Below are 26,185 nucleotides of genomic sequence, written 5' to 3' on the forward strand. Positions count from 1 at the left end.
CCACCTCCGCAGCAGCACCAGCAGCAGCAGCAGGATTTCAAGATGGTAGCAGCACACACTTCTTCACACTCGTCGGAATCTGCCGAGTGGATTATTTGTCTGGATAAAAGGTATTTCTTCACTGCGTCTCGTTTGAAGTCAGCCAGCGTGCACGCGACGCAGTTTTTTATTTATTTATTTATTTATTATCTCGGACGATGCGTTTCAGTAGCCGAATTAAAAAACACTGTCGGCTGGTTAAAATGTCCCTTCGGATTGACATTGAATGGAACTAGGGCATCTGTGACAGCGCCATGTGCAGCACACTTCATTTGGGCTTCAGACAAAATCACGTGCAACTGTGTAGCCGCAATAATCACAAGTAACAGGCTTCTAACTTTGCGCCACTGGCTGTAAATCTGGGCTCCCCTCCAGCTGCTGCACTTAGATCCTGTGATTACTGTTCATGTCCAGGACAAACACGTCAAACTGTTTGCACACAGTAGGCCGCGGCCAAGACATCCACGAAGAAAAGTTATGACAAAAAAAGGTCCCTTGATAACATTGATGTTATTGCTTGGCTTAATGCATTATGTGTAATATAAGACAGGCCAGCAGATTTGTGCGTTTTTAATACATCACAAGATTTCTCATGAGACAAAAGCTGTCCATTAAAAATAATTAACTTGCCATGTGTTATAGCTCCTAAGGTGCCTTAGCTTTACACTATACACTCTCACCCCAAATCACTGCAGAACACTGGAGCAGCAGGTGAAACTACTGTATGAACACCTGCCAGAGGCATCACATCACCATGCAGCTGCAAAGGGTTGCTCAAATAGTCATCTAATAACCTGATTTTGCAAAACAGAATTGTCTTCCAGATATTTAATCATCATCAACATCATTTTCTGCATCACCAGGGTTGCACCTGCTGTATGCCATCATCTTCTACAGCAGAATTGCACAATGTTAAATTGTGCACTTGGGATTTGTTCCTCGTCCGTGCATTTTACACCTTGACTTCCCCGACTCAGATTTGAAATAGTGGAAAGTGAAGTAGTTTTGGAGTCAGCGGGGCAGTGATGTTGGACGCAGCTCAGGTGTAGACAGAGCAGAAGGAGGGAGTGAAGGAAAGGTCCAAAGTGCATCAGCTATAAACAGCAAAGTGACGCAGAGTGCCAGACGTGTTTACACAGTAATATCGTCTGGAAGCCACCTGTGTCGCTGGAATGACTCACCTTTTCCAACCAATGCACGCAGTGTGTATGCTTCACTTTATTGCACAAAAAAACAAAAGTTGTCATTAAACAGTTTGTATTGTCACAGTTACAGTAATGCAGAGCTGTTGGGGATCTCACTGTGACTCTGTGCAGCCTCACGCTCTGTGACTGGATTGTAAATGAGAAACAGTTGCCACGTTAGTGTTCATACTGCGACAAACTGCTTCGTGATGAAGGCATTCAGTCCTCAGTTGGACTCTAAATCAGCACCTTTTGTTTTTTGTTGACTGCAGTTTGAGACTCCCACACGTCTCTCTGTTGCCTCGTTGTCATCACTGAGTAACGCGTTTGACGAACAAAGCACTGTTGAAACGATGCTGGTTTCCAATCACGCTGACAAGAGGACAGATGCTTTAATGTGACTCCTGTTATAAAGGTTGCTAGGGGATACACGATGAAGCTTAGTGATAACACCTATTGTACGTTGACAGGTAATATAGTGCAATGAATCGTTTTCAGAGATACGTTAAGTCAGACGATTGTTGCTGTGGTGAAGCAAGCACTTTCCCTTCCTGAATTATTAATGCCGTTTGGTCATTTTTTTCTAAAGGATACGGATTCAAGGTGATATAAGCTAGAGTACAACCACCCACATGTTACATCAGAGATACACCAGATTTAGTGGAACAAATTTGACTCACATCGTTTAAGCTCAGGGCGATAAACAACAATATGCAGAGTTACTTCAATTCTCTCCTCTGGCCTTAAGGAGATGTGTTTCACAAACACTTGCAAAGTTCTACGTGACTTTTCATACTGAAATATAAACTTTTTATGTTAAACAATTTAGTTTTAAACACTGAAATGACCCTTCAGAGTGACTTATTCTGGTCTGATCTTGTGACATCATCATTAAATATCATCAAACAAGACTAATGTGATTGGTTGACGTTAAAAGGGTAAGTCACACTGTCCAGGGCGCTGCCGAAGTCCAGGTGTAAGTTTGAGTTACGATATAAGAGCTGGAACAGGAAACCAGAGAACGGTGTTCCTCAGGGATAAATTAGTGTCGCCTCCATCCCACAGAGATTCAGTACAGAAACGAGGCCATGATGCACTTATGCTGACTCAAGCCCAGCAGCCTATTTAGGTACCTTATGTATGTATTATTCGCAGTTACCTGTGTTGGCCCCTTTTCTTTGTATTTCTCCAGACCAGCAGAGCGCTCTGGAGAAGATGTTGACATAATCCTGGCACGTCTGAAAAATGTGAAGGCCTTTGAGCGATTCTACCCCAGTTTGCTGCAGCAGATTTGCCTGTGTGGATTTTATGAGTGCTTGGAGAAAGGCATCACCTGTAGGTCAAAGTCTGTATATCAAAATAAAAGGATGATTACAAAAAAAAAAAAGACATGCAGTTTTTTTAAAACTGTGCTGTGTTTTTTTAGTGTATCGCCAAGGAGACATTGGCACAAGCTGGTATGCGGTCCTCTCTGGTTCACTGGATGTCAAAGTTTCGGAGACATCAAGTTATCAGGTACATCTGGTTAAATTAACGGTCATTTGATGTGCTTATTTACTAAATTTTGGACTACATCTGCATAACCCTCTATAAAATCTTGCTGTAAGGATTTGAATGAGATAAAACGTGATTCATCACGCATGCAAAATACTTTACATGCAACCTTTGAACTGTGGGCGGTAAAGAGCATGTTGCTTATTACATTGAGAGACACTGCTGATTTGTTTTTAACGCTTCATGCAACCCGGCCACTTGGTCTGGGTGCTGATTGGAGTAATATCTTATTGGAGTGTGTCCATCCAGCAATCACCTGACTACGAGTCGTGATTGCCTGTAGCCGTTGAAGGTGACCTGATCAGTGCTCCATCAAGAGCCTCACACTAGAGCCGTTCTTCCAGCAGCATAATTACACCCTTGGAAATCCTTGAAAATGGTCCATGTGGAGCACCTTCTCTGTGTCTGTTACAGGATGCCGTTACTATATGCACGCTGGGAACTGGCAGGGCATTTGGGGAGTCGATCCTGGATAACACCCCCCGGCATGCCACCATCGTCACGCGGGAGTTCAGCGAGCTCCTACGCATCGAGCAGAGGGAGTTCAGGTCACTGTGGGAGGTGAGTACCTCTATCTGCTCCACCTGTACTTGTACTTGTATCATACCGCAGCCGGTCTCTGGCTACATTGCAGTTTGTGACGCATCTCTGAGAACAACTCTAGGTAGGTGATTGTATAAGATCTGCTAACACAATATATCCAAGCATGTCTTTTCATCATTTTCTTTAGTCTAACTACAATTAAACTTTTTTTTAGCAGCTAAAATTAAAACTGTAAACATGTATTCTATGAGGCTGTATTGAAACATGTATCCTATGAAGAATCATACACACAACAGGTGAAATATGTCTATTTTAACATATTTGAAGTAAATATTTGACTCCTTTTTCATTGTTAAAGTCAACGATTGCAAGCATAAAACAGATCCTTAACAGCTCAACAACATTCATCCTTTAATTTCTGACCTAGTGAGGGAGCTGCTGTAAGCCAGGGTGTAGACGGTTTACCCTATCTGACCACTAGATGGAAGCTCAGTGCTGAGGAGGATCAGAATCTTTCCAGTTGTGTGTCAGGCTGTGTCAGGACAAACATGAAATTCAACATCCAACAGTAAATATTTGTTAGAGTAAATTGATTGTGACAAGATATAAAAGAGAGGCACCGTCCATCCCTCCGTCTCCTGCATGTTGGTTGTTAGGTGTTGAGGTCCCCCTCCTCTCTCAGCTCCCCCTCAGCTGCCACGCTGGTTTACTGAGAGACAACCCATTTCCTCTGGGACCGGAGGGCATAAGGGGCTAAGTTAGATTATGGTCTGTGTGTGTGTCAGCATACGGGCCAGCAGCTGTGCCACCAGATACTTGAGGATCACATGCAAGCACTACAGGGCTACAGGTTTCAGCTCCGCCCCCAGGAGACCTCGCCGGTAAGATACCTTTCAGATGAGATTTTATTGCTTCTGATGCTCGCGCCCACATCGTCGTATCTTGTCCTCATATCTATCTGACGGATATGAAAGAACTGCTTTTCCCTGGAAAGTATCTGACATGGTTGCAATGTAATCTTGGTATGAAGAAGCTTTCTTTATAATTTCATAAATTCAAACATTTTAACGAGTGCAGCTGCAGTGTTTCTTGGTCTGAGATCTTGGTCTCGGGAACATTTTTAAGACCACTTTTTGAAGCCTTGTCTTGGAATCACCCACATTTATACTCCTATACTACTATGTTGTATCTCGGTCTTGATATACTTTGGTCTTGGTCATGGTTTGGTCTTGTCTACAACAGTGATTTTTAACAAGCTAAATGTACTTTTTGGGTGAAGAAATCATTATTCCAAGCAGATGCTACTCTGTTTGCGTCAGTTTCCGTCCGGGTTCTCCAAAATTAGATTTTCTCTCTATTTGCAGATGTACTTCGCCCAAACACATCAGCATTAGTACATTGATTTATGTCGTTAGATGTGCTGAAATGCCTTTTGCCTTGCAAGTCGGCCAAGCTGTGACTGAAGGGCTATCCAGCCAACATACACATAATCAGCTTGCTGACAGCTAATCGTTGAACAAACTCCAAGTAAGTCGTACAACAGATCCCCAAAATGATGCTCATTCGATACTCCCGGTATTGCCGCAATGCAGAACTATTTCTCGCTGTGGTGACAAACTGCATCCGTCTTCCTTGGGTGACTTCCTGGCTGTTTAAATAGATGAACTTCATCTACACCACACTGGTTGTATTAAAGCTGAAAGACACTTCGCGGTGCATGAGAAACTTCAAGCTGCATGCGATCAGTATTTTATTGCTTCAGGCCCTGAACACCGGGGCGAAGAGAGAAATGATAAAGTGATTGATGCCTGTGGAAGCGGGGAGAGAGCGGGTGAGTGATGTTAAGGGAAAGGTACCACCTCCCCTGCTTCAAGCTGAGGAGGAAGCCCTTACACAAAGTTACGCACCTCCTCCCCTCACAGATCGGTCACCCTGTGGCCAAACACTCTTACAAAACTATGCCAGACTGAGCACAGCGTTGCCCTAATGAACCAATGCATAATGTGATTTATTCAGGACTGCCCATGTCAATTATTCAGAGTGTGTCTCCCTCCAGTTTTTCCATTTTCCGCCTTAAATATTTAATTGTTCAGTAAAAATGTGATGTTTGTCTCAGTGTTTCTTATGTCGGACGAGCACACGTGGCAAAGCCATCGCATGTATTAGTGTCTGCGGGTACCACTCATGCGTGCGACCTGAACATTTGTTTTCTTGCGCTGCTGACTGCTGCAACCACCGGGAGCGAGCGGCCGCATGCTGTTTGTTTAACAGAGCAGACATGAGCCGAGCTCAGCACACACGGGCACGCTGGCTGGAGCTCAGATGGCCTGATCATCAATTCGCTCGTTCCCTTTTGTTTCCTGCTTCCGATGGGGAACCGTGATTGAAACAACACTACTGTGATTTTTGGTGTAAAAGGGGTCATGAGACAGCTCGTACGGCCTGCGTGTGGCCTGAATAGACCTGCATTCGTTATCTGCACGCTCCGACATGTTGGCATTTTTGCGAGGACAGTTTGATAAGAAAGGTTAACATTGTGTTGGATGCTCTTGGTTGAAAGTATTTTGCAGGCGTTTTGAGGCTCTTTAAGTATCCGTTATGTGCTGAGCAGAGACGGTGGGTGGGTGGGATCGGTGTGTCATCAGTCCATAGAAGAAGCCTGGTGGGCTGCCAGTGGAGAAGGCTGATGAACAGGAAGTGGCAGGGACGCAGCGTGCCCTCTGGTGTCTGAGGATTGGTTGGAGGGGGGTTGGAAAAACAAGGCCACATGGATCCGTTGGTGGGTTCTGCATCCAAGTAGCGTGCCACGTCCAGGGCTGGACCCCTGCAAGTGCACAGCGGATACAGCGTGTGCGTGGAAAGAACAGGAAGATCATATGAAAACATTTTCTGTTTCATTCCCTTATCTCCACTCCCAGAGTTATTACATCATCAACAGATGAGGCAATGAACTCAAAAAATAAAACGTGTAAACTGCAAACTGGCCATGCAGATATTTAAATTTCCAGCTCAATTTTTGCTTCTTAATTCAGTCTCCAATGGGACATGTTTTGTTGTGACTTCTTTTAGAGGATTGATGTAAGACTTGAACAATGATTTAGATGAAAGCAGATCAATAAGACAGATTAACAGAATGTTAAGAATTACAGCAAAACTCCAACACATTTCTGTGCAGTATGAACAATGCTGAACTAAAATCAATCAGTTGGCATGCAAACTAGATTTCTCTCAGCTTTTGTCTTTCATAGCATTGTGTGACTTTTTTGTTTGTTAGTTTAGTTGAAAACTTAAAGATCCGAGTAAATTGATTTCAAATGTGAAATCAAATTTGTTATGGGATGTTGAGTACATTTGGAAAAAAAACTATTCTTTCTAAAGTGACTCAGTCCATCATATTGACGTCCAAAATACATTTTAGAAAATGATGTTGTCTAAAATGTGTGCCTGTTCAATACAAACCTTTATTCAATCAAATTCAGGATGACCAATGTCACATCCAGAGCAAGACGTGATACATGTAGATATCCAGTAGATTATGAAATGAAAAAAGTTCAATGTTCTCCATTCGATATAGTGGAGTAATCTGGTCTATCTGAGCAGAGAATGTCCCTCTGTGTGTGTTGTTATCCGAGGTTCTCTTTGCCTTGTTGACATAGACGGTCTGGCTGCTCTTGACTTGATCAAATACTCACATACTCTATAGCAAAGACTTCCCATTACAAACTCCAGCAATGGTTTGAAATGGGACACACTTCCCGTCTCCTAAGTGGGCGTGGTCATGACGTATTCATGACCCCCGAGGTTTCAACAGGGAACACTGTCAGGCGTTAAATTGACAATATGCATATATGCATGCATATATAGTAAATCCACCATCAATATCTTAGTGTCGGGGAGGCAAACGTACTTTAAGCTCTTGATGGTGGATTTACTCTCTTTGTTGGTGAATACACAGGGAGTTCAGTGCAGCCGTCTTGTGGATTTGATACGTAACAAAGTCAAAGATAAGAAGCCATCTGGTCTGTGTTCTTGAGAGGAAGGAGTCAGTGATAGGAGGAGCAGGATGCTGGATGATCGGATACCTTCTACAATTGGATTGAATTCACAAAGGAAAATTCACATGTTAAACTAAATTCTGTGTGTACGTCCACGGAGGAAACTGTCTCCCCGAGGAGTTATGAGTTGATGAAATTAAATATATATTTCTGATTATTGTGAGGGAGAGAGAGAGGGAGAGGGGGAGAGAGAGAGAGAGAGAGAGAGATTACGCTCAGTGACTGGAGTTGAGTAATCACCTAGCAACTGCTGCTCAGAGGGCTCACACAGCTCTCTGCTCTCTGCTCTCCACGCCGGCCGCGGTGACGGAGCTGCTGGATCATGCTGGACTAGCTCGATGTGACCCATGACTCTCACAGCTGGACCTGCATGCTCGGAGGGTTTTTTTTCCTTAACGCCGGGATGAAGAGGGTGTGAAGGAGCTTCCAGGCACTCGCAGCAATAATAGGCTGCATGGGACGCGGGTAGCATCTTTAGGTAATCTTTATCAAACTTTTCAACAATCCAATGCATTTGTTGCAAAACAACTGTTATGTATGTGGGGAAAGGGAACAATGCTGATTTGAAATGATGGGGATTTGCTGGTGTTGCAGAATTATCTGGTAATTCAGAATTTAAATTGGATCCTGATAAAAGTAAGACAATCTAGAATTGCTATTCAAATGTTTTCTGTTTAAGAGGAAATCTAACAGAGCAGAAGAGAAGTGAAACTCTTGGGTTGAGTTTTTTTTCCTCCCAATTGTTTCCCTGAAGTGGCCTGAAGTGTGCCCCTCTGTGTCCGGAATAATCTGTGACTGCCTCCAGAACAGTTTGCACTATGTAGGTTATGCAATCTGGGGTGAATTATTCAGAATAGAGCAGCGCATTCATGCACATCGATGCCCACAATGCAATAATGTGATCAAGCATGAAAGATGGAGGACGAGCTGCAATGGGATGACTTAATATCTTGTCTATCTCTTCACTGATGCGTTATGACAAACATGAGACCGAACTTATATGCAGACATGTGCACCAGATAGAAATATGTTGATTGTTTGTACACGGCGTGTAAGGGGGAACAAATTGTGCATTATTAGTAGATTAAGAGCTTTGCTGTTGTGAACAGTGAAGTCAGTGTATGAGAGCATGAGCATAAACAGTTGACATGCTTCACTGGAGGAAAACAGAACGGCACATCTCTTATTGCAGACATTTGTAAGCTACTTTTCATGTGAGTATAAGAGCCATGCGATGACGAATACAGGATATATACGCCCAAATGAGTCTGACATGTCTGTGCTTCATTCACCTGATTATTAGTACATAAAATATCACTTATTTAAACTGTTTGAACTTCCTAGGCTTCAGAAAATGTCACTCAAAGTGTTTAAAATACACTCAAAATTCTCAAAACATATCACAAGACAAATTAACCAAAATTGGTATTTTGTCTTCTTTGAGTCAAGTTCTAAAAACCTTTAAGCTATTACTGCAATTCCCATGGCCTATTAATGTATTTCTCTGATATATAGTTTTTACATTTTGATAACCTCATCAAACTTAAAATTGTGCGCTGTAGTTTGACATTACAATATACATTCAGCTGTTTAATTAAATATACTTTTAGGCAGTGACATATTACTCATTATAAGTATTCTGAATTTACTGAATTACAGCTCTGGCTCACGTGCCACCATTTCCCATGATGCTGTTGGTGGGAACGGCATTTGCAGCCATTTGTCATCCTCAAACTGAATTTGTTTTTTTTTTTCTAAATAAAGCTGAAATATGTATAAATGATGGCCAGAACACATCATGTCATTCAAAGAAATCCCTTTGCCTACGTACATCCACACCAACATAATCAGCTGTTTTCACGTTCTATTGGAAGTCGTGTGATGGGATTTAGACTTCTCCTTATTGGGGAAGTGTTTGTAACGCCGCTCAGTAGCTCGGAGTAAATCTGCTTAAGGAAAGATCATAATTGCCTCTAATGTGATGGAATGCATTTATAGAAATAACATAATAAGAGACGGTGCTGGAAACTACACCGCTGTATAGTTGCCTCTCAGGGTTTCAGATTGTGACAGATTATTTGACCTTGTCAAAAACACCCAAAGGTGTGTATCCACACTTTTCACAGTGTGTACACTCACACATTTGTAATGCTAATACAAAAAAAGACATTCTGTTCAGAGCTGTGAGTCCCAGTGCAGCTCATTAATGCCTAATGACTTTTGACTATCAAGCATTTACATTTACAGGTCCGCCTTTCCTCGACTACCCGGAGATAATAGCCAGTGAGGACGTCTTTGCCAGTATTACGGTTATAAAATGAGAGAGCACAAATCACAGCCAATGGTTGTTATATTGCGACATGAAAGTGTTCTCAGGAATATTTGACTTTGGCACAGCTCTTTGTAAACATGGCTTATAAACCTTTCAGTTTATTATAACATTTTGTCACAATTCTAGTATATCTGCTGTTTAAACACCTTTCTTGATGTGTGAAATGATATAATGCTCTAATAATCACCCAGGCTAATGAGCTAATAATCATTCTAATTAATTTAAAGTAATAGACATTTTGCAGAAATATACATATCGGCTTTCTCGTGTTAGATGAGAAGATCCAAACTGTCTTCTTGACTCTATTATCAGTATGAAGCTACAGCCAGTAGCCAGTTAGCTTAGTTTAGCTTAGCTTAGCTTATCTTAGCTTAGCTTAAAGACTGGAAATGGCGAAAACAAAACATACAGTTTTAATTTGTTAGCTTTAGAAGGGCATATTGTGTTCCTTTTGCCAGACTAGCTGTTTCCAGTCTTAATGCAAACATATGAGTGTTATAATTTTTCTCATTTGAGGCAAAGAAGCAAATAGGTCCAGAAATGAAAATTAAACTACTCATTTAACCCAATTTAGTACTCAAACTGAGCCGTACCACAATTTGATCATGTGTGTGCCGTTGTGGACAAAATAGACTAGAATGAAGGCGTACCTCATAATATATAATATATATTTTGTTTTTGAGGAAACTGTCAAAACAACAGTGATATAAAGGACAAGAATGTGGACAGACAACAGCAGGACTGCAAGAAATGATTATTCTGATTATTTTATTAATCTGATTATTTCATGTTTGGTCCATAAAAACCTCATCCCAGTAAAGCCCACAGTGACATCTTCGAAAGGGAATAGTTGTTAAATCATTTTATTTATCAACTAATAGAATATTCAACTAATAGTTTTCACTCACGCTAATATGAATAAAAATAACACTTTGAAGAGTCTCTGACTTGATGGCAAGCTGGAGGTCTTAAACTAAACGTGTGTGTGTCATTAGAGTCAGAGACATCATTACTAACAGAATAGAAACTGAGTGCTTTTTATGCACCTGGACAATGGTGCGAACGAAGCCTCCTCTAAACCAGCACCCCCAGCCCCCATACTGGATCCAACCCCTCAGGGAGCCCGGCTTTATCGGCTCAGGGCTCATTTGTTCATGTGCTGCTCAGTTTAAGTGCTCCTCCCTAATACCAAAGCCTATAATTGTCAACAAAGATTCAGAGAAAGGCTGGTGGAAAGTGGCTTCAGTTCTGTTGATTAACTTTGAATATTTAAATCCGTTGTTTGCATGTGTACAAAATCCTAAATCTGTTTATTCAAATCTGAGCTCAAACTGACATTAATCTATATCGTTTATTGTCTTAAAGAGCAGCAAGTCAATCCTCATTTTGGAGAAGATAAAAACTGAGGTTGCTGAGACGTTTCTAAACTGCGTCTTAATTGAGGGAAAACACTGTGTGGCCCCTGAAGGGATCCTAAAGTGATTAACTGACTTCGGGAGGTAGAATTGAATTTAAAACATGACCTCTGAGAGTGCATTACACATCCAGGAACAAATGGCTCTGTGGTTCGAGCTCCTGTTAAGTCTCCTCTGACCAGATGATAGGAAGGTAGAGAGAACTAAGTGGTCCTCAATCCGCTTTTTATCGACTCAGGTTGTAGTTGCTTTGGCACATAATCAGTTTTTAAGTCTTTAACCGCAAATTAGTATTGAATCTTGATCAGTCTACCGAGACAAATTGTCAAGAAAATCAAATAGAAATGTAGTTTGTTAAGAATCAGCTCATAGATACTAAATGTGCTGGGGATGCTTTTTAATGATCAGGTGCGTGTTTTTTGTTGTAGAGATGCAGAATTGAGTATTTTCTGTACAAGAAAATACATCCAAGGCCAATTAGATAATAATAATTGAATGATTTACAAAATCCAAATATTTTGGCCCATTTCTTTAAACCTATCTAATGTATGCTAAACGTAGCTTTTTAAATGCTGCAACGGGGCCGTCAATGCTAGTGGTAGGAGTAGAAGGCGAATATTTTTATGGCTCATTGGCTACAGTTGGATTGGCCCCCTTTTTGTAGCCCCAGTGTCACAAACAAAAACATGACATTTACAAGAGTGCATGAATGCAGCATGATGTTCATTACATAACATCTGTGATGCTGAAGGGCACCGTGATGGTACGAGGCATGTACAGTTACGCTGTCATGCTCTGCTGGCTCTGTGGCTGCAAGATGCCGAGAGCAGCAGCAAGGAGTACTTTATGACTTAAAACACATTAGAAAAAAGGGGACTGAGATTCAGAGTTGAGTTATATATAGTGTATAAGTGTTGACGTAGACTACACCAAATATGTTAGGATTTTTAATGAACTTGTTTTTAAATTACGAAATAGAAGATGAAATAGAATTCAACAAACAGCCTGCAAGTGATGTTGATGTTATTTTAATTTTTAGGCAAAGACAGGAAATGTTGGAAGACCACAAGGAAAACAAGATTTATTGCTATTTATTCCCAGACAGAATCAAACCACCTTGTTTCAGTCCCATAGCGTGCATGTGACAGTTATAATGTTCCTGATTCAACTGTATGATCATTAGTTGTTTCTATCATTTTGTCCACCCCATTTATGTCAAGCCCCGTGGCATTCGACTGCATGAGTTTACCCTGGTGGACCAAATAAACTGGAAAATTAGTGTATAATAATATTTCAGTCACAGGGGTCACTTTAAATGCAGAATGAGCACTTTTAATTTAGAGACTTATCTTAAACTTGTATTTTGGGTTCCAACTGAAACATGTTCTAATGCTTTAATGTTCAAAGAACACATTTTTATTTATTTTGTCTTCCTGAATTCACCTGTATTCACCCTTTTGTCTGAAAGTTTCCGTTTAACGCCTGTCTCTTTAAGAACCCCTCCCTAAAAAAAGCCCAGTCTGCTGTTGCTTGTGAGGAAAAATAGGGTGCACCTGTGCAAACGTAGTTCTCAAGCTGTGGGAGGAGATACATGACATGTCCCCTTTAAGATACATTTTACTGGTGATTTTTACCTTGTTATATTGATTCTTCACTGCTGACTCTTGGCATACAATGTTCTGCAATCATATTAATCACATTGCAGATGTGATATTTTTTTTGCCAGCATTGACTGATTTGTTCTCGTATTTTCTCTATTTACATAGAAATATCATCAGTGCATGGCTGGCCTGCTCGCCCCACCCTATGGAGTGATGGAAAGTGGCTCTAGTGGTGACAGTAAGTATTACTGTTTACATGTCTAACTGGTTTAGGCTCAGCAATGAGTTTGGTCACTCAAGATTTTACGGTACAGAGAGGAAATAAAAACCTCATTTGAAGTGATGAAATAATGAATAAAATAAATTGTATGCAGATCATCTTCAATGTATCAAGATGAAGAGCATTTACTCTTTAATGCCGTCACTTTACTTTATAAATATTCCCAGAAAACTTTGATTTTGTTTGTATAACGAGATTTCACAGTAGGGTAATATAACATAGATCATCTTATTTTGTATGTAATAATATTTTTGTCTGCCTAATTCCATTACCGTCTGACCCTCCTTCGTCCTCTCGCATTGTGATAAAGGCTGATACATTTATTTATGCTTTTCTGTTGCAAGTTAACTCAATATTGACTTTGCTTTGCTCAAACAGAGCACTTGACTTCGCTTCAAAAGTCATGTACCATAAAGATGATGAACAGCAGCGACTCGACTTACTGGCAGCTTCTTCACAGTGTGCTGCCTTTTTTAAATAAATTATAAAGAAAGTGTTTCTCCAGTTAACTTCCAATCAAAGAGGATTTGATAATGCTTTTAAAAGTGGATGCGTCTACTTTGGTGGTCATCACCGTTACGTGCTGTGAAGCGGTGCTTTTGCAGCATACAGTGCGATACTTAGGGGGATTTACAGTATGTACCCAATGCATGACTGCACCATGACGGGAAGCACACGAGCATCAAGAGGCCGGAGGCTGCAGCACTCTCCTGTACATCCACGGCAGCTTAGTGGCTCTGAAACTGTGGCGGCGGATGAATTAAACATACTTTAAATCCTTTTCTTAGTTACAGCAACGACGTGCTTCTACAGCACTTTGGTGCAAATAGGTGGAGCTTTTTAAAAGTCAGCATTGTTTCATTCGGTCATGCATTCATTTACCACTCTGAGCACAAAGCAGACCGCTAATGTCCAATAAAGCAACACACGCTCAACTCTGGCAAACTATATCTCATCCAACAAATTCAATTTTGCATTTTTGACACTTGTAATAATCTCGGATTCGTCTCGCATTCCGCACACTAGATTTCTATCAGTGTGATTGAACCGATGTGACACTTGTGACGTCACTCGGACCGACACGGCAGCATCGCACATGATGATGACGGACAGCCGCGTTAACTTTCAAAAAGGGAAAAACACAACAAGCACAGCTTCTGTACACAGATGTGCAGCATATAAATGGAAATGCAGTCCAAGAGTGTGTAAAAAGACAGGCACCAAAATGAGACATTAGCTCATAATGTGATAACCTTCAACACCAAACGGACACGATTATTGACTAGTTGGTGAATGTGTTGGAGAATTAGCAGCTTAAAAGAGCTAATTGAGTGTGAATGCTGGATTCCATCCATCAGGAGGCCAGAAACATGACTCCAAACAGATGATAATGTTGCTCTGTAACTGCTAGATGTAATATCAAAAATAAAATAAGCAACTGTTTCATAACAAGGACTTAAAAGGCGATGATATGCCAATATTTGCAACTTGTTTTCCGCTGCACTCAAGTGACCAACACATTAGTTATTGCAGGTTTAAACGTTAATATTAATTCTGTAGTTGAAAGTCTTTCCTCTCTTACTCGAGCTGACATACAAAAAGCCTTTCAGTCACAATGAAATGCAACAAGCCGTCATATAAATGACAAAATTTGGGTTAAATTTGGGGAAGTAAAACATTTAGCATTTATTATCTTTACTTTATTGCTCACTTATTGATCAATTGGGTCATTTGTTTACATTTGTATTAACATTTTTGTGGACGTTGTTTGCCCAGTGGTTAGGCAGTTTGAATGCTAACACGTATTGCGCAACATGAAGGTAACAATAGAAAAAGAACATTTAGAAACTATAACCAGGACTTTAACGTAGCCCAGTATTACACAGAGCATTGTGAGCACAGTTAAACAGGTGCTTGAGTTGTATTCCTGAATATGTAGCCAGAAGCATGACGTTACATCATTCCACTTTCTATGTATTGGATTCTGTGTCTGTTTTTGTCGTCTCAACAATCTGAGAGGCCCGTCTAAGAATAGCTGAGTTTTATGCTGCAGATACAGTTGTGGCCGAGCAGCTCTGACTGATTACGCCATTTGTCCCGGAGGCGAACTATACGAGCTAAAATCCCGTAACATGGAGAAATAACCACACCCGACAACCGCTCTGCAGGACTGTCCTCATGGCTGTCCTTTGTTGCCGCCCACAGTTGCCACCTGAACAATGAAGCCTAATAGCATCTTTATTTAAGGGGACATTTAAATTAGATCAACATTGATTTCAGTGTAAATTTGTTGAGAAATAGCACTTCATTTTCTCCTAAATGTAAATGCAGCCTAATGTAACAATAATTGATAATGAAATAGGATAAAACATTAATAGGAGATAAAAATAAGATAACAAGTTGCATCCATATCATTCTTTTATTATGTGTACTGTATGCTGTTGCTCTGTATTTAATTTATGAATATACTCTGTTTTTACCACCCACCAGGAATGCCGGACAAAGAGAACATCAGCAACAATTCATTAGTGTCAGTCTCCAAACATCAGAATAAGGTAGTTTTGCCTGACACACATTGATTAAAATGATTTGTCGTTACCACAAGTTATGAAAGCGAGTGTTAGTGCACTTAAAACGTCTCGGCTGTAACTCATTCTGTGCTCCTGACGTAACGGCATCCTCTACCATTATTCTGCTGAGGATGGAGAAGAGCGTGGAATGTGTAGTTTGTTTAAAGTTGGTGTGAATATAAACAAGATGACTGGAGTTTTGGTCTCCATCCATAACAGTTCCTGTCCCACCTTTCTCCTGTTGTCGTTTCCTGACCAACCGGGTAGATAACGTGGCACAGCAGCAGATTTATGATGCCCTGGGCTTTGTTCCTTTAGTCACAAGACGGCCACAAGGCTGTTATTCAAATAGACATTTTTTTTCTTTTCTTTTTATGTAACAAACAGACAGCTTTAATTTACTTTAACGTGTATAAATAATCTGTACGAGAGCCCAGCGTCTTTGGGCGGACTAATTTTCTTGTAAATAAATGATGAACTTCAGAGCTTTTCGCATAAACACACGAGTAACGCTGCTCTCTGAAGCATGTGGACCACACTTTAAATGTCACAGCCCTGCAGCCCGGCCCCGTGGCCCCCCGAAACACATTCCCACACAGTAATTCACAATATCTGAGTCCCATTTACGCAATTGAACGCATCAGTCAAGAGGCTGATTACAGACCGAGGAGCAATATGGAAAGCCATAAGTTCAACTGAAGGCGACAGCTAATGTCAAGTGTGAGTCATCATCTAGTAGCAGTGAGGAAGCCGTTCCGCAGTGAGAGGAAAAGTACTCGACTTGTCAGACACGCTGTTGTTTCCCCACAATAACAAACCTTTAATTTCACCCAATTTCTGTGACATTGAGCCTCAGTTTTATTGTCATCCACGATGTGTTTTATCCCTCCTCTTATATTTTGTTTCGTTTTTATTTTGCAGAAGTCATTCATTGAAAGTCCAGCCAAATCCCACCTTAAATGCATTTCCCAGGTAGTAAACGCAATGAGCCTCATTGTATGTATAGGGGCCAATCATTACAGTTTATGTGCCAGACGCTCAGTAGCACTCTTATTGTGCTGAGATTTAATCTGGGCTCTGCTGTGCAGGTCCCCTCTGAGAAGATACTGCGTGCGGGGAAGATTCTCCGTAACGCCATCCTCTCCAGGGCGCCGCACATGATCAGAGACAGGAAGTACCATTTGAAGACGTACAGGTTAGTCGGCATCTTGATTCCCTGATTCAGAGCATTGTATTCATTCTCAAGGGGGCAATTTGAGGCAAATTTAGTAAAACAACAAAAAACCAAGAACAAGAACAGGCAGATTGCATTAATTAAACCAGACATTACATAACTCATCAGCCTTCATAAGGTCTTATATGGACGGTTCCTGTCTTTCCCACAGGCAGTGCTGTGTGGGGACAGAGTTGGTCGACTGGCAAATGCAGCAGAGCTCATGCATCCACTCTCGCGTTCAGGCCGTGGGCATGTGGCAGGTGCTGCTGGAAGAAGGTGTTCTCAACCACGGTGAGACTCTGTCTGTCTGCAGCACATGTGCGTGCGAAGCAGTGATTTTTTAAAAATACATCTGAGCCCCTTCCTCCTGTGTTGTCGTGACGCAGTGGACCGGGAGCTGAGCTTCCAAGACAAGTACCTCTTCTACCGTTTCCTGGACGACGAGCAGGAGGACGCCTCTTTGCCGGGCGAGGAGGAGAGGAAGGAGAGCCAGGAGGAGCTGCAGGACACCCTGCTCCTCCTCTCGCAGATCGGACCCGACGCCCACATGAGGATGATTCTGAGGAAGCAGTACGGTTAAAAAGCATCGATACATGAAGCGATATTATTAAAACGCAGTGCATAAATGTGATGGAGTTTCCTTTATTTCCCGTTTAGTCCGCCTGAAAGAACAGCCGATGATTTGGAGATCATTTATGAAGAGCTGCTCCACATAAAGGCCTTGTCTCACCTCTCCACCACTGTGAGTTCTCCATATTTAGCCTCATGCATCCAGTTGTCACTGTGCAGACATTAAGATCTCATCTGCCTCTTGTGTCCATAAAAAACAAGCTTTCTCCTCAGACCCTTGTCACATTTAAGAGTTGTTTCAGTATCATCACGTATTTATAAATGTTTTAACACACGATCTGGAATTAAAACCATTTGTTCTCGTCGCTGCTGGGTTTCCTGTGCAGGTAAAGAGAGAACTGGCAGGAGTGCTGATATTTGAGTCTCATGCAAAGGCAGGAACCGTGTGTAAGTAATGCAATCAAATAAGTATTGTGACCGTAAAACCTGACACCAAACCAAATTGAATCCATAAATACCTCACAGAGTCCAATATATCCCAGATTGGGTGTCTACCAAGCGACCAAAGCTTTTCTTTGTGTCTTTTCTCCCTCAGTATTCAATCAGGGCGAGGAGGGCACATCATGGTACATTATTTTGAAGGGCTCCGTCAACGTTGTCATCTACGGGAAAGTAGGTGTTTCTCCAGATGAGATCACACTGTTTCTACAATAAATAAGATTATGATGTTGACCAGAGCATCAGTCAGTAACTCAGTCTGCCGTGTGTTGCAGGGCGTCGTTTGCACTCTTCACGAGGGAGACGACTTCGGGAAGCTTGCTCTTGTCAACGACGCCCCCCGCGCTGCCTCCATTGTCCTGAGAGAGGACAACTGTCACTTCTTGACAGTCGACAAGGAGGACTTCAACAGGATCCTGAGGGTGAGTTTGTGTTGAACATCTTTTCTTTCACAGTAACTTTTAAAAAGAAAAGTCATATTGCCCTCTGTTGGCAAAACCACAGCAATGCAGCCATAAAAGTTATTAAATGAGATGGTATTCTGGCCCCCAGTAGCTTAATCCAGAGGTCTCATTGTGTGTGTGTGTGTGTGTGTGTGTGTGTGTGTGTGTGTGTGTGTGTGTGTGTGTGTGTGTGTGTGTGTGTGTGTGTGTGTGTGTGTGTCTGAAGGACGTGGAGGCCAACACGGTGCGTCTGAAGGAGCACGGCCAGGACGTCCTGGTGTTAGAGAAGAGTCTCAGCAGCAGTCGGACCTCCGGCCACGGAGCCCCCTCCTCCCATTACAAGTAAGAGTACCCACAATCCCCTGCACTGAGCCTCACACAGGAAAGGTTTAAATGCAGCTTGTGCGCGTTATGCATCTAATTTAACCATCATCTATGTAAGTGCTCATTTCTAATTATCTGGCAGGTGTCTGTAATGTATTTAGATGTATACAAAAGGGCATTTTAAGTGTGAATTAATGTACAGTATTTCTACACAATCTTCTCCTGTAAAGACATTTTATATTATTATAACAACGTTTTACTAAATGATTTTACCACAGCCTCTACTTATGGGCGGTAAAGTGACTTTTAATTATATATGATTATATTTATTTCATTTATACAGGGTCGTCCATAAATTTGAAATAATTAGCAAATGTCTTGTATTTTAAAGCGGCAAACAAATGTTATGGATGAATTAATTTCACCTGGGTAATTGGGACACATAATGTAAATCATTGCACCTGGTCAAAACTTAACAGTGTATATTGCTATTAAATGCTGAACAAGGGAACGTGAAGTGCTATTTAAACTAACACCTGTCATACAAGTAGATATTATCTCTATTATCAGAGAGCATGACTCTGCAGTTGACTGTAGTTACCGTATACCTGTTATTTCAGATTTCTTCTTTCTGTCAACAAATCTCATTTGAAGATACAAATATTGCAATATTTGCTTACACAGATAATACTTTGTTGTTTTGGTCTTTTCATAAGATATATTGACAATAATAAAATAATAGAATACAATATCTACAGCTTTATCTTTAAAAGTGTTGGGTGAATATTTGACTCCCGCACAGCCGTGCTCTGCAGCCGAGTGTTATCTTAATAGAGGCATCTGTCACTGCACCACGGTGGCTGGAATTCAGAGAGACACATTAATGGTAATGATGGCCCTCGCTCCTCAGGGAAAAAGAAGCTCTGGCAAGTCACAATGACTTGTTTTGGGGGGGCTGCCCTCTAATCAACTCAGAGTGTGGAGCCTACAGGGAAGACACGTCCCCCTTTGTCACGCTGTTACCGAGTAATGAAAACAAACCTGGGTTGTGATGACTCTCCTTCACGGTGAAGCTGCCCCTACTCTCTCCATTTTTTGGCTTCTCTGACAGACTCCCCTTAATCTTCAACCCCCGGGCCAAGAAACCTGTGATTGTAAACCGTGTTGTTATCAAATGAAGCAATCGCAGGCGAGGCTTTCAAAGTAAGAGGAGTGGGTCGAGGGCCGCGGAGCATTAAGAGCCAGTGTTTTTCCTGATAAGTGAAGGGTGTGTGTTTTATCCTGCGTTGCTTCCAGATACAATGTGATGTCGGGGACTCCTGAGAAGATTTTGGAGCACCTCCTCGAAATGATGCGATTGGATTCTCACCTGACGGAGTCAGGTACTGCTCAGCACGTCGGATTACAGCTAATGCATTGTATCAGTGTGACGATAATTTATGGTGAAGGGTTTTTCATCTGTGCAGTGCATTTATTCTCTCGGTGTTTCTCTCCTCCGTCCTCCGCCTGCTGCTCTGCACTGACCTGTTTGTTCTCATCTATAATTAGCAGCACGTCACAGAGCTGATCTAATTCCTCTCGCTGGTGTGGCTACGTATGGTTTTCATTTGCCTGCAGAGGTGACGGAGACGGCACCGTGGAGAATCAAGGCCTGATGCCTCTGGCCAGCTTTTGATCTGCTCTTGCACAGGTGTTTCACACAACCGTCTCTTTGTTTTTGTTCCAGACTCAGCCTTAGACGATTTTGTGCTCATGCACTGTGTCTTCATCCCAAACAGTCAGCTGTGTTCAGTGTTGATGGCCCAATATCCTTTCAGCACTATTTTACGTAACATTAAAAAAAAAAACCTTCCTACTCTGCTCAACATTGTTTGGATCTTTAACGGCGGTGCACCTACCATGCCCAGGCCTCGCAGGGCTCCGCACAGGAGAAGCTGGACTACACACTGAACAACAAGCGCAGGGTGATCCGCCTTGTGATGCAGTGGGCTGCAGTACACGGAGATCACCTGCAGGAGGAGGACATGTCTGTGGCCTTCATAGAGGTCAGCATATAGAGTAACCTTATAGTCACCGTTATAACAATAATCATGGTAGTGGTTTTGACCTTTTAGTGACAATGTAATGTCATGTGTAACAATTTAAGTCAGTAAAGAGATACAATTATTATTTAAAAAGAATTATTTTATACTTGTCAATCTCTTCTTTAAAAAAATAACAATAACAGTCATGTATACAGTATGTACACATGCATTTAGAAGTCAAATAAGGAATAATACCCATAATTGTAATAAAAGACGGGGGTCAAAGAAACCATCAGATGCTCAGAGCACAGGTTTCTGTGAATATGGACCTTCAAACTAATTCCCAGATTCACACAAATAAAATATATATGTCCTAAGTCATTAAAATAAAGAACTCTCCGTTGCTGTATTTATCTTCACTACTAGCACCTTTATTTACAACAGCAAGCAATCACCTGTATCTGGGTTTCCCTGCCAACCACTCAGAGCAGAGAATTCTCCATGTGACCAAGATATAAAACAGATTTATGACTCTTATTTAATGATATCATGTAATCTATTGATTGCCCTGAGCAATAAGGCCAGGTGATGAACGACATTTACATGTTCGATTTGTGACTGTTTTACTTAATAAATATGATACTTTTTCATTACTTAATGCATTTTTTTTGCTTCTTTTATTTTTATGCTTTGCAGGAATTTGTCACGGCGGTATCTAATGATGCCAAAGTGATTCCAGCGCTCAGGGATCAATTATCAGAGCTGGAGAGAAGTTTAAAGAGAGAGTGAGTGAATGAATGAAAGCTGGCCATCTCTTTTTGTGCTCAGCTAGAAATAGCAATGGTACATTTTACTCAAAGATGAACATTAATTTTGCCTAATTGCTGCTTATTTTTGTTCACGTTTCAGCACTGAGGATGCCAGAGTCTCACAGAAAAAGGTAAGATACAGCAGATTTTGTTCATTTTTGTGCAAAAAACCGTCCCGATGCCTGAATATGTTCAACTTCGTCACAGCACAAAGTCCTACTGCGGCAGTTCAGCATGGGAGACGAGAAGCTGCAGAAGCGTCAGCCCATCAAGAGCAGTGATGAAAGTGAGTAAAGGATGTGACTCCGACATATTATACAACACTGTTGCTGCACACTGCTGTCACTCTTACGTTACGTCCGCCAGTTGAAACTGTATATTGAGCAATGTCTTTTCCCCTCAAACCTGTGGGAGGAAATGAGTCGTTGCTATTCTTTGCCTCTTTTGCCTGCATAATCACACTGCTGGACATTTAATCTTTGCATTCTCTGGATATGGGAAGCTTTAATGTGGTGAATCCTAATCTTTTAGGCTCATAACAAAAAGCAATCTGCATCGTTTTATTAACTTTAAACTATCTATTATTTCACAAGAAAGGAAAGATTGAAGAAAGATGTGTTAAAATATGTTTTTTCTTGTGAATCATGGCGAGAAGATCTGCAACGACTGCATTAATCCAACTGCCTCTCACCTTTGCAGCACGGCTTTAACTGCTCCCCTCTCTCGTTCCCGCTGACAGTTCCACATTTGATTTATGCCTCCAGTTCTGCTCAAAGTCTACTGCTGTGACCACACCTACACGACGATCCGCATCCCCGTGGCCGCCTCAGTCAGGGAGGTCATCAGCGCTGTGGCCGACAAGCTGGGGTCAGCGGAGGACCTGCTCCTGGTCAACCTCAGTTCGGCAGGAGGTGAGAGCGGCGGCAGCTACGTGTTAATCAAAAAAGAGCCGAGTCAGCACTCGGGCAGGCTGATATTACTAATGAGTCCCCGGCTGATTGAGTGAGAAATGAGCTGCCTTTTTTGCAGACGTGAACGGCCGCTACAGGCTAAAGAATGAGCTTTAAAACAGCTTGAGAACAATCTGAGTTCTTTTCTAATGGCGTTCCCTTGTGTTTGAATATCTCTTGTCGGATAGAAATAGCAATACAATAATATATTACTGTATAATAATATAACTATTAGATAATGGTGTGTTGCCCAATAGTATCAACATCCCTTAGTCTGAAAGTGTGAGACACACCTAGTCAACCACGTTGTTCAGTACTAGGAACTGAAAAAGGGCAGATGGTATCTACAGCAACCCTGTGAGGCTGTACTTTGACTTCAGTGCACCAGCTGACAACAAGCTGATTGATATTTTAGCAGGTATAATGCCATCGTTGTAGTATCTTGTAGAAATATTTGTACAAATGCACAGGAAAAAAGTTGAAAACTTTGCCTTGATGATGGCGCTACATGAAAAGTTAAGGGATCACCAAAGTTTTTATAATTCATCCAGAGGGGATGAATGTTTGTAATCCATCAAGTAGCTGTCGAGGTTTGACACTGAAAACCGGAACATGTCGACCTCAAGCTAAAAAAGGAAATGGAGAGTCCTCACGGTCCTTTTCATATGACTTAGTCTGATTCTGTGGTTGTTTTCCCATGAAATGACGATTCCAAATGAAAATCTTTTTTCAACCCGTGTATGTGTTTGTTTCCTGTTTTGCAGAGAAAGTCATCTTCAAGCCCAACGACGTGTCAGTGTTCTCCACTCTGAGCATAAACGGACGGCTGTTCGCCTGCCGGAGGGATCAGTTGGACTCTTTGGTGGGTTCATCATAGAAAAGAGAGGCAGATTGTATGTGTTGAATATGCAGATTTTATACATATGATTGCTTTTATGTATTTATTGTAGTTGTAGTATTTACCCTTATAAGAAGCTGTCTTTTCTTTTCTTTTTTATATATATTTTAATCTATTTTATCTATGTTTATGTCACAAGAAAACGTTTTTTTCCAAAATTTAAAATACAAGAATACCTAAAACAGTAGATGACATGATTATAAATATAAAGGCTGTTATTTCTTGTTTTGCAGACGCCTTTACCCGAGCAGGAGGGTTCCTCTACAGGCCTGTTGGCCAGCTTTGAGCTAATGAGCTCTAAGGACGTGGCGTACCACATGACTTCCTATGACTGGGAGCTTTTTCACTGTGTACATGAGGTATGACTGTGAGACCAGGTGACAGTGCTTCAAATCAGAGCATACATTAAAGTAAAATTGCTTTCATTTGATCCACTATTTTGTTCATACGATTTTTCTTGGTTGTACCAACAGCTTGAACTCATCTACCACACGTTTGGGAGACAAAACTTCAAGAGAACCACCGTGAACCTGGACCTGTTCCTGCGGAGGTTCAATGAAATCCAGTTCTGGGTGATCACAGAGATGTGTCTGTGTTCGCAGCTCAGCAAGAGGGTGCAGCTCCTCAAGAAGTTCATCAAGATCGCCGCCCAGTAAGTGGACCTCGTTTCACCGTGGGTTTTCACGGTTCTGTTTGGTCACGCTCCTCTAACACGCCTGTTTTGGTGTTTTCTGTCAAAGCTGTAAGGAGTACAAGAATCTGAACGCCTTTTTTGCCATCATTATGGGACTTAGTAATCCAGCGGTGTGCAGACTGAGCCAGACCTGGGAGGTTGGTACCCGTCTGTGTGTCATTATTCTTATCACAGGTGCAACTTCACATTCATGGTCACCTGTTTTCACAGAAACTCCCCGGCAAATTCAAGAGGTTTTACGGGGAATTTGAAAACTTTATGGTAAGTTGAAAACCGCGTCTCCGTCTTTGAGTTGTGGTGTTGCCCGTCCAAAATACAGCATATCTCGCACCGTCAGCCGGTCAAGTGATGAATCTGTTTAACAAGACGACGGCAGATCTCAGAACAGTGTGATTGTTTCCACAGGACCCGTCCAGGAACCACCGGGCGTACCGACTGACAGTTGCCAAGTTGGAGCCTCCCATCATTCCCTTCATGCCGCTGCTGATCAAAGGTCAGAGTCGCTTGTTTTCATGACCGTTTCTTTTGAATGTCAAAGTTTCTCCGTTGCTACATTTGCTTTCTTATTATGATCTTTTCTAGACATGACGTTCACTCACGAGGGCAACAAGACATGCATCGACTATCTGGTCAATTTTGAGAAAATGGTGAGGCTCTGAAGGTGCAGATTGTTATCCAACAGTTGTTGTTTTTTGTTTTTAGCCATTAAGGTAATTACTGATATCTGCTGCTGATTAAAGCTCTTTGTCTTTCAGCGGATGATCGCCAATACGGTGAAGATAGTGAGATACTGTAGGAGCCAACCATTCAGTGAGTGTGCATTATTTCAGATAGTTTGATAGCAAGTTGTATTTATTTTAATTTTGTTTATTAAAAAGGGACAATACATTCAACATTGCCACAAATAATTGGGAAAATGTCATGTTTATAAGACAGGATGGATTTAAATTAGATTCCAGAATTACATTCATTATTATTGTTATTATTATTATTATTATTATTATTATTATTATTATTATTATTATTATTATTATTATTATTATTATTATAATAATAATTATTTACACCTCCTTTCAATTGAATCAGGTCCAGATTCCCCTTTGGCCAGCAAATCCCACCCAGAAGTTCGGACTTACGTGCGTCAACTGAACGTGATCGACAACCAAAGGACTTTAACTCAGCTCTCTCACAGACTGGAGCCCCGCAGGTCTTGAAAAACCACTCGGGGACACGAATGTTATGCTTTGATGCTACTTCCCTACGTGACACGTGTTTGATTTCGGGGTGAATTTACTCCCAACACAGGCAATCACATGAAGGACCCTGATGATATAGCAGACAATGAGATATTGTTTCAGATGCCTGACTTGTTAAGCCTTTTATTACAGTAATTTGTGATACTTTAATGGCGGTAATTGTTGGTGGGTGAAGCACCTCTCGTGTCACTCTGCTGTAAATCAAACAAGAGCAACAATTGAAGGAATTAAAGAAATCTTTGGAGGGGATCTCATTCATCGGATTAACATTTTACATTACGTAAACACTATGTGATGCTTTAAACTCTTGATATCCCTGATATTCAGTTGTTTCGTTTCTTTTGTATTAAACAATATTTATACATATTTAAGTTGGTGTGTTGTATACAAATATTTATTTTGACATCAGCATGCAAAGTCATTCTGATTGTTATTCTTTTATATTCACATGAGCACATTTCTTCTTTGGAGATACAGTCAATGTCTTGTACCTTTCTGTGTGCTGAAAGTATTAAATATTTTAGATGTATTTGTGCGTTGCATTGTCGTTATTGTATTGGTTTGTTGTGCCATTTCATCAATAACATCACTGCTAACTAGGACACAATAATAAATAGAATTTAATTAATACCTGGCACTCATTATAATCTTCTAAATGTTGAATTTGTAACAATACCCTGTACAAGTAGTCCTGCATTCAAGATGTTATTTAAGTACAAAGTATCAGCATACATATACCTAAAGTACTCAAACAGAATGACTAATTTCAACAAAATAAATATTATATCACTGGATTATAATTATTGATGCATTCATGTGTACATTAATGTCGCAGGTGGTAAAGTTGAGTTTGATTTTTAAACTGCTGGGTATATAAATGAATAATATGATATATTTTATAAATTGGTTTATATTTTGTATTAATAATCT

The 26,185-nt window shown here is 41.1% G+C and overlaps 1 protein-coding gene across 4 annotated transcripts; it reads left to right on the forward strand.

The window, feature by feature from the left end:
* On the forward strand, window positions 1-25,741 carry rapgef4a (Rap guanine nucleotide exchange factor 4a). Of its 4 annotated transcripts, XM_084022033.1 has the most exons (31): window positions 1-110; window positions 2,416-2,558; window positions 2,650-2,738; window positions 3,192-3,338; window positions 12,889-12,961; window positions 15,494-15,558; window positions 16,495-16,545; window positions 16,662-16,768; window positions 16,959-17,080; window positions 17,176-17,359; window positions 17,447-17,531; window positions 17,746-17,806; window positions 17,955-18,031; window positions 18,133-18,279; window positions 18,527-18,642; window positions 19,921-20,006; window positions 20,351-20,429; window positions 20,519-20,669; window positions 21,345-21,433; window positions 21,558-21,588; window positions 21,665-21,743; window positions 22,222-22,368; window positions 23,172-23,269; window positions 23,539-23,664; window positions 23,779-23,957; window positions 24,046-24,136; window positions 24,210-24,260; window positions 24,405-24,492; window positions 24,582-24,646; window positions 24,755-24,809; window positions 25,086-25,741. In XM_084022033.1, exons 1-31 carry the CDS (start codon window positions 43-45, stop codon window positions 25,211-25,213), a joined length of 3,078 nt encoding a protein of 1,025 aa, XP_083878159.1. In that variant the 5' UTR covers window positions 1-42; the 3' UTR covers window positions 25,214-25,741. The 4 variants fall into 4 exon arrangements, with proteins under 4 accessions (XP_083878159.1, XP_083878160.1, XP_083878161.1 ...); XM_084022034.1 differs by lacking the exon at window positions 16,495-16,545; XM_084022035.1 differs by lacking the exons at window positions 1-110; window positions 2,416-2,558; window positions 2,650-2,738; window positions 3,192-3,338 and adding an exon at window positions 4,097-4,201 and having other exon boundaries at window positions 25,086-25,740.
* Window positions 25,742-26,185: the final 444 nt, after the last annotated feature.

Source organism: Eutrigla gurnardus, assembly GCF_963514095.1.
Source record: "Eutrigla gurnardus genome assembly, chromosome: 12".
NCBI classification, from domain to species: Eukaryota; Metazoa; Chordata; class Actinopteri; order Perciformes; family Triglidae; genus Eutrigla; species Eutrigla gurnardus.